A 9,360-nucleotide genomic window follows, 5' to 3' on the forward strand; every position below is an offset into this window, starting at 1 on the left:
GTGAGACTAAAAGTTATGCCTTCTTTCTTTGCGTGAACATTTGGGCGGCATTATGCAAATCTTCCCACATAGTGAGGTAGATATGTGGGGGCGTGTTAGAACGAGCCGTTTTAGGTAGGTGTGGCTGACTCTTAACTTTTATAAATAATATCTCTTTGGATTTGAGACTTTAGTCTTTGCAACTTTACAGATCTTCTTTATGCACCAAGAGCTTGTAACACTCCAAAGAGAAAGGAAAAATTGAAATCGCATCATATGACCCCTTTAATACATGTAAAATTGGTTGAAAGGAATCTTGTTCTTACCCCAGTCCACTCAAATCTGGACTTCAAAGAGTTGTTTACTTTGTCAGTCAGTTAAATCTTGCCTACATCCATCCTTGTCCACAGCGAGGGATCTGGGAATCAAGCCTGGAGCTGATTCTGTTCATGAGGAACGTGTCGTCTGGAGACAACCTGCACAACCTGACCTGTGAGGCAGAGAATCGCGCTGGAATGGGAGAAGCCGTGGTGCAGCTGGACATCGAATGTATGTGCGGAAACCTTTTGTTCTTTCATTTCCATCCTTTTTTTCACCTTATAACCTGCTATTTTTCAAGGGAGAACCAAGTCGTTTTGCTTAAATGTCTACCAGTGTATTTTAAAATCTGAAAATCTGAACTCGTTTCTATAAAAAAAGATCAAGTTAAAAAAATTAAGTTGCAATTGCAAGATTGTGAGATATAAAGCTGATAAAAAGATGCAACAACTTTTTTTTTTTTTTCAATACTCTGAGCTTCTATCGATTTCTTAACTTTGGCTGTTTCTTTAACAGAGCAACATAAGTGACTTCTCAAACCAAAAGTTATTATGAAATTTATCTGGCCAACCAGCTATACCATGTTTAAACTGTAAAACCCATGCATGAGGTTCCTTAAACCCACCAAAGCAAAACAATGCTATTTTAGTATTATTTACATACTATTGTAGTTTTTTTAAATATATATTTTAATTAGCTTTTATTTTTATGTTTTCATTTTAGTTTAATATTTAGTAATTTTGTTGTTCTTTGGCTACTTTTATTGATTTCGTTTTTAATATTACTATTTAGAATCAGTGTTATTTTTTCACTGAGATTCTATCATGGTTTGTATTAATATTTTCAAATAGATTTTATTTTTTCTATGTTCATTTTAGTAATTTTTTCTTGTGTTTTATAAGTTTGTATATTTTTTATTCAAATTCATTCCAGTTTTAGTTATGTTAGTATATCAAGTTAAACTAAATTAAAATGATAAGTTGTGCCTGGCAACTAGCTGAAACAAAATAAGTTTAAGTGCATATTTTATTATATTATTTTATTTCAGTTCATGTTTATTAACAAAAATACTTCTTTTTATGTGTTTTTATTTTATCAAACTATAATAACCCTGTTTAGGTTTCCTTTATTTCAGTTGTAGTTTGACTTGAAATTTAGGTTATCCATTTCCTCTAATTTTCATTTAAAGTTTTTCATCCAATATTTGTATTTTATAGTATTTAAGCTTTATTTCAATTGAAAAAAAAATGTTTTTAATAGTTTTAGTAATGGATATTAATCCTGCTCTTGACAGCAAGCAATAGCATTGCAAGATTTTCCATCGAAAAAAATCCTCCCATATGACCGCACTCCACACACCACAGCAATTATCACTGTTTATCACCTCCTCTTCAGAAAGAAGAAAAACAGTGCTTGACTTCAGACAAATGTATAGCCATCAGGGGAGCGATAATGACTGTCAGGAAAATGGGATGATAACCGTCCTCAGATCTTGTTTGTTCTCTACTAATGGATTTCTCTCCCCCATAGTCCGGAAATATAATTGTGAGGACTGATGGGCAGATAGCAAGTGTGCTAGATGCCAGTCTATCAGAATCATGTGACGGGTGGACAACGGCTCGTCAACGGCCACTGCTTAATTAGCTTGTAAATTAGCAGGACAGTTATAGCAAGCGGCAACCTCCCGCTCTCTCTCGTGAAGCCAACACGGAAGTGACTTAAACTGTAATTCGTCAACTGGCCGCTAGAGGCTGGCTGCAAAAGGGAGTCAATCCCATAGACTCCCCATGTTAAAATGCCCAACTTTACAGCAGAAAAAAAACATGTTTACAGCCTGATATACATGTTTACACTGCCGCTGCTGACACTGCCATCGAGCTAGGTGGGCGTGGCTTCAGCAACCAGCTCCCGCCTCTTTGCCCATTTTCGATTATCCGGGAGTGACGCACTGCCAAGATGGCGACGGCCTGCTCCGCCCACTTTGAGCTTCAAAAACGCTCTTTAGAAAACTACGGGTGACGTCACGGACACTACGTCCATGTTTTCATACAGTCTATGGGTTATAACAACGCGCTCACAAAATCCCGCACCGCGCGCAGGCATAATTCTGATCCAAAACCTCTTTTATTAAACCCAGACGCCATTCGATAATATAATTCTCCAGCGTTAGTTATGGCCCTTAGCATACTGTACTCACTGCTAACTGTAGCTCCAGATGATGAAATTCACCTATGGCCATCTACCTCAACCGCAACCCGATGGATTCAATTATTTAATTCCTTTTGATAACCACAATTAGTGGAGTTCACAGATGGTTCTCGATCTCAACCGTTAACATGGGGTCGGTGTAACGAGGACGCTTTTTAAGCGTGAACTCTAGGCCACGACACAAATGACTGCGATTCTCCGAGCGAAGCACTTTCTGCAGGCAGGGTCATGGGTTAAGAGCAGTGAAATGGTTATGAAGCAGAGAGCAGGTCGAGTGCATCATAATGTTCTCCCGGCTAAAAGAACCATTTCCTGCATCCCACCTTCAGCAGGCTCTCAAGTGCCTCTTGTGGTTAGGTCCCCTAAACAGACAGAGATTTATTATTTATAACAGGTCAGCAGGTTTACTGTTAAGATGGAGCACATTGATTAGTGGAAAAAAATTATGATGGATGTACCAGTCATTTGAGCTATTCTGAAGAACAGGTACTGGACATTACGTGAACTACTTTGATTGAGCCCGCTAGAGGCTGGCTGCAAAAGGGAGTCAATCCCATAGACTCCCCATGTTAAAATGCCCAACTTTACAGCAGAAAAAAAACATGTTTACAGCCTGATATACATGTTTACACTGCCGCTGCTGACACTGCCATCGAGCTAGGTGGGCGTGGCTTCAGCAACCAGCTCCCGCCTCTTTGCCCATTTTCGATTATCCGGGAGTGACGCACTGCCAAGATGGCGACGGCCTGCTCCGCCCACTTTGAGCTTCAAAAACGCTCTTTAGAAAACTACGGGTGACGTCACGGACACTACGTCCATGTTTTCATACAGTCTATGGGTTATAACAACGCGCTCACAAAATCCCGCACCGCGCGCAGGCATAATTCTGATCCAAAACCTCTTTTATTAAACCCAGACGCCATTCGATAATATAATTCTCCAGCGTTAGTTATGGCCCTTAGCATACTGTACTCACTGCTAACTGTAGCTCCAGATGATGAAATTCACCTATGGCCATCTACCTCAACCGCAACCCGATGGATTCAATTATTTAATTCCTTTTGATAACCACAATTAGTGGAGTTCACAGATGGTTCTCGATCTCAACCGTTAACATGGGGTCGGTGTAACGAGGACGCTTTTTAAGCGTGAACTCTAGGCCACGACACAAATGACTGCGATTCTCCGAGCGAAGCACTTTCTGCAGGCAGGGTCATGGGTTAAGAGCAGTGAAATGGTTATGAAGCAGAGAGCAGGTCGAGTGCATCAGCATGTTCTCCCGGCTAAAAGAACCATTTCCTGCATCCCACCTTCAGCAGGCTCTCAAGTGCCTCTTGTGGTTAGGTCCCCTAAACAGATTTGAGATTTATTATTTATAGCAGGTCAACAGGTTTACTGTAAAGATGGAGCACATTGATTCGTGGAAAAAATTATGACGGATGTGCCAGTCATTTGAGCTATTCTGAAGAACGGGTACTGGATATAGAAAAGCATTATCTATACAGGAACATTACGTGGACTTCTTTAATTGCGCACGAATGCCAAATGCAGCAATGATTTCAAGCAGCAACCGGTTTTAACTTTATGCAAATGAGCAGTGATGCAAAGCAATGACTACCAATAGGAATGCAGACTGGATGATAGAGTTGGAACAGCAGCTGAATAAAAGCGATGACATGCTGTCAGTGTGACAAAGACAAAAAACATAACAAAAAAAAAATCACACAACGTTATAATGCACAGTATGAAAGATATTCTTTAAATACTCTTTCCTATAATAAAGTTAAAAATTACAATTCTTAGTAATTGTAAATTGTATAAATTACAATTCAGTAAATGAATTATTTAAAATTCTTTGTTATTATTACTAAAATTTATATAGTATAGATCATCTCAAAGTATATAGTTTAAACAGTATGTATTATAAAGCCAATTTTAAAATAGTATTTGTTATTATAATTATTATGATCAATATTAATATTAACAGTGTATATTTTAAAGTATATTTTTTAAACAGTAAGTATTTAAAGCTGATAGTAAAGCTGAAAAATAGTACGTGAAATTATTAATAATAATAATAATAATAATAATTTAAAAAAATACTTTTTTTAAATCAGCTTTCAAATACATAATGTTTCAGTTAGGGTTAGGGTTAGGAACCTCCTGGATATTGATTAGATTGTCAAATATATAAAGGCTGTTGCACATTTTTCCAAAAGAAAGAAAGAAAGAAAGAAAGAAAGAAGGTACTCATTACATACTCTAATGCTAAACACACACACACAACTCACAAAGACGTTATAGTTATTCATTAAGTCCTCTTATATAATCATGAAAGTTAATTTAACTTTTAATAATAATAATAATAATAATAGTCAAAATATAAAGTTAACAATAAGTTAAATAGTAAGATGATAAGAAAGTTTATAATTCCGTTATTTAAAAATAATAATAATAATAACAACATTAATAACAACAATACTAATTTAAATTATTTTATTTATATAGACAGCTCTGCTATTGCTTTTATCTTACTGCACACACAACTCTGACATGCGCTCTTAATATTAAATTGTTCTTCAACAGAGTGTTCTTTGCCATAATCTGTCACTATCCTTTTACATTACTCCAAGATGTTATCTAAAGTAATCTAAATCTCAAAATAGACAGAAACAATTCAATATCAGCTGATATTGTGACTGTGATGTCTTACTGCACACGTGTGTGAACTCATTCCCTGTGTGTGTTTAGTTCCAGTGCGGATCTTGTTTCTGAAGGACCCAGAGCCACAACATCACTGGTGTTTCCCATTCGCTGTGGACAGCAATCCTCCCGCCAGCATCAGATGGCTGTACAACAACCTGCCTCTCGTCGAAACACGCTACACCTACACCGAACTGATCCGAGACGCGGCCGACGGCTCCATTCAACACGGCTGTCTGTTCCTCAACAAGCCCACGCACCTCAACAATGGCAACTACACACTCATCGTGGAGAATAAACTGGGTAGAGACCAGGCTACAGGCTACGGGAAGTTCATGGAAAATCCTTTCGACCCCTTTGACCCGGAGGGCATCATTCCTGGTGAGTGTACAGTACATCATCACAAAAACATGGCATGCATTTCATCAGCTGTGTAGTGTATAGAGTAATTTATTGTTCTAATCTCTCTCCACATGCTAGTCCTCACCGATGACCCAAGTAAGTTACTCTAAATCAAATTCTTATAGGTCATACACTTGCTTTTACTATTAAAGGAACACTCCACTATTTTTGAAAATAGGCTCATTTTCCAACTCCGCTAGAGTTAAACAGTTGAGTTTTACCGTTTTCGAATCCATTCGGTCTAGCTGTAGCACTTTTAGCTGTAGCTTAGCATAGATCATTGAATCTGATTAGACCGTTAGCATCTCGCTCAAAAATGACCAAAGAGTTTCTATACTATTTTCAAAAATAGTGGAGTGTTCCTTTAAAGTACTCATTTATCTCATCCACTGCACATACTTTCTTAGTATATTTGTCTCGTTTTCCAGTACAACTATCTAAACATTCCTAAATCAAGATGTATTTACTTCAGAAGCAAAATTACTAATATTAAGTCTTGTTTTATGAAAAATTTATATAAAAAAATAAAATGTTCCCAGTGGGGTCAAGAAATATTTTTTTTTCTTAAAGGCACAATATTTAAGTTTTCGCCACTAGAGGGCGCATATTCAAAACAAACAAAGAAACAAAGGCGTAGTTTGATGATACCGTGACTGTGTGGAATCATGGGAGTTGTTGTCTTCATCCCCACAGCCGGTGCAATCCGACAGGACTAGGCTAATGATTTATTAATGTAGTAGAATGAAGCAGGGTGAGGCTGAACACATTTTGCCTTTATTTTTGATATATTTTTCAGAAAACAAGACACCATATCTTAAGTTATTTTGCTTCTCAAGTAAATGTATCTTGATTTTAATAATGTTTAGATCTTTGTACTGGAAAACAAGACAAAACATTAAGCAAGAAAGTCATCTTTTGCAGTGTTCATAAAGTCATATTTCATGAAATGCTTTAACATTAGCAGCTCCCACTAACCAATCAACGGAGACGGAGAAACTGGAGAGCAGAGTGTTTGGGGTGAGAGACAAGACACATATGATACACAACTTTGTGTTGTTTTTTTATATTCCTATTTATCTCTCTAATTTTGTCCATTTACACATTCATAGGTGTCAGTAGCAGTGGGCCTCGCTGTGTTTGCGTGCACATTTCTGCTCATCATGGTTGTCGTCATCAATAAATGTGGACAGCACTCCAAGTTTGGCATCCACCGTAAGTTCTACTTCCACATATAGGCTAAAAATTCAATATGAAATCAAAATCGCCTATATTTACTTTCTTAATGCACAATCGTGGTTTTATTGTGCATGCTATTCCAAAAAAATAAATAAAATAAAATAAATTTTCTTAATCTTGAAAAACCTTAAGTCTTCTAAACCTTGCTCTGTTCTGCTCTGAAACAGCTTTCCTTCTCAGATGATACAAATCCCTTTTACTTTTCAACCTCTCTATACCAACCATCTATTTTGGCATTTAACATCCACTTTTCTCAATCAAATTATTTCTCAATGGATACAATCAAGCCACACCCTATCCTGTTCAGCTTGGAAGTACATCAGATGATGAATGCAAAATGAGTTGTGATTACTTTTTTTATGTCGCTTTCAAGGAAAGTCAATTTCACTCAACAGTCGTATTTGCAACGTATCCGAGCAGCTAATTTGTTGCATGCAAGACCAACTTGAAATGGGAAATGTTTGCCAAATAGCATTTCAAATCAGCAACAAAATCTGACATGAACAACATGGCATTAAAATCAACCATATTTACTTTCGTAACGCATCCTCCATTGCTCTGCACTGCTCTAAAACAACTGTCCATTTAGCTGATGCTACATATCCAAAATATCTTCCCACCAGCTATCAAATTTGGCATGTAAATAAGCACCACCGTACATTGTTTTCTCATTAAATATCTTGTTTCCCTCAAAAATACATCAGATTACAGAAGCAAAATGAGTTGTGATTAATATTTTATTACTTTTTTAATGTATAACTGGTTGATACAGTAGTCACAGTTGTGTGAGCTAAACACACCATTTGTAGGATACAACTGCTTTTTCTAAGATACTGATATGACTGATTCGTTTCATTTCATTTGTCAAAAGTACGACAATTTAAAATTATACTTAGACACCTCAATATTTCTTCAAAATCCAGATCAATTTGCAGTTAATCAGAAGACTAAATCAGTTTACTTAAGTTAGGACTCAAATGAAGATGTTTTGGTCTTGAAGAGGTCTTTTATGGGAAAGAGAACTATCGCAAGCAAATGCGTCGCAGAAACAAACCAGGTGCGACTCAAGCAACAGCAGAAGAAGTTAGCGTTAACCGAAAGCTAGAGACAGCACAATCACAGTCCATGCCAAAATGACTTTCTCCATTATTATTTTGGAATCTGAATGAGTTCCACAGGAGGCAATGTGTTGCTTTTAAGGCACAAAAAGCAGCGAAATACAGTCTCTTCTAAGCTGTAACTTTGTACAGTGTCAGCCTAACAGCTCGGCAAAGTGCTGCCAGGTCTTAATTACAGCATGCAAAGTAAATAGCATCGGGAGCCCCAGCCGCGAGCGAGCCATTAAAGAAGAGTGATGGAGCCAGGCTTTTCAGGTCCACTCGCTCCGCTCACAAAGTGCCTAAGTGGACCTGATTGCCTCCCTCCCCTCTCGCCCTCTATTCCCTGTGTTCCTCTTCTCTGCCCAGTCTGGGGTCTCTGCGGTTATAGCTTGAGTGGGTTTTGTGATTTGAAAGAGACGCTTTTGTGTCTAATTCCGCTTCCTAAAAACGAGGTGATTTGCTTCAGAGCAAGCAAACATTCTGCAAGGTATCTGTTTTGTAGATGCTGTTTTGTATATGCACCTTGTTGTCAATTTTAAACAACATATTGTTAGCGGTTTTTGCCAAGGCAAGCATCAGTAGTACTACTTCTCACACTTAGGGTTACCGATTTGAACAAACTCCTTGTCTGAAATATTAAATTACACTATGTAATCATTTGCGCCACATGATACCTCAAATTCTGCTGCTTGTTGAGGAAAGTTGTGCTACTGCTTTTGTCACACACACACACACACACACACACACACACACACACACACACACATATATATATATATATATATATGATTACTCATACAAGTTTGGAATGATGACAGAATTTTCATTTTTGGGTGAACTATCCCTTTAAGGCAACATTCATTTGATCATTTTGCAAACATTTATGGAACGTTACTTATGAATGTTCTCTAGACGTTCTGAAAAAAATACTAACATTTAAAAAATGTTAGACAAACCTCTAACTAAAATGTGTTAAAATAAGCATTCTGAAAACATTTTAAATACCACTTAACTTTGAATGAACGTTCTATAAGCATTACTTTAAGTACGTTTGAGAGAACCAAAACATTCCCTGTTAGCTGGGGAGCAACCGCATAGCAATGCCCTGCCAACACTATATTTTGCACAGACAAGCAACAAATCTATTATTTGATCACCTAGATCGCCAACTTAAACAGCAAACAGTTGTGAAAAGGTTAAATGTGACTGGCTAAGACTATACAAGGAAATATGAGAGCCTGTAATGTCTACTATGCTGTCAAACTATACACAGGAAGTTGTGTAGAGCACTTCAGATGACTCACGTGATTGCCAATAAGTTGATTAACTTAACATGGGCTCAGGATATACAGGTGCATCTCAATAAATTAGAATGTCGTGGAAAAGTTCATTTATTTCAGTAATTCAACTCAAA

General features: G+C 37.2%; 1 protein-coding gene across 1 annotated transcript in view; it reads left to right on the plus strand.

The window, feature by feature from the left end:
- Positions 1–9,360, plus strand: part of LOC107688245 (high affinity nerve growth factor receptor-like) — a 40,694-nt gene that overhangs the window by 11,039 nt on the left and 20,295 nt on the right. The window contains exons 7-11 of the mRNA XM_016485867.1: positions 390–528; positions 5,257–5,589; positions 5,689–5,706; positions 6,572–6,627; positions 6,720–6,822. Of these exons, the coding sequence (XP_016341353.1) occupies positions 390–528; positions 5,257–5,589; positions 5,689–5,706; positions 6,572–6,627; positions 6,720–6,822 (649 nt within the window). The remainder of the gene's footprint in view (positions 1–389; positions 529–5,256; positions 5,590–5,688; positions 5,707–6,571; positions 6,628–6,719; positions 6,823–9,360) is intronic.

The sequence above is a fragment of the Sinocyclocheilus anshuiensis genome, unplaced genomic scaffold, assembly GCF_001515605.1.
Source record: "Sinocyclocheilus anshuiensis isolate Anshui unplaced genomic scaffold, SAMN03320099.WGS_v1.1 scaffold1162, whole genome shotgun sequence".
In the NCBI taxonomy this organism is placed as follows: Eukaryota; Metazoa; Chordata; class Actinopteri; order Cypriniformes; family Cyprinidae; genus Sinocyclocheilus; species Sinocyclocheilus anshuiensis.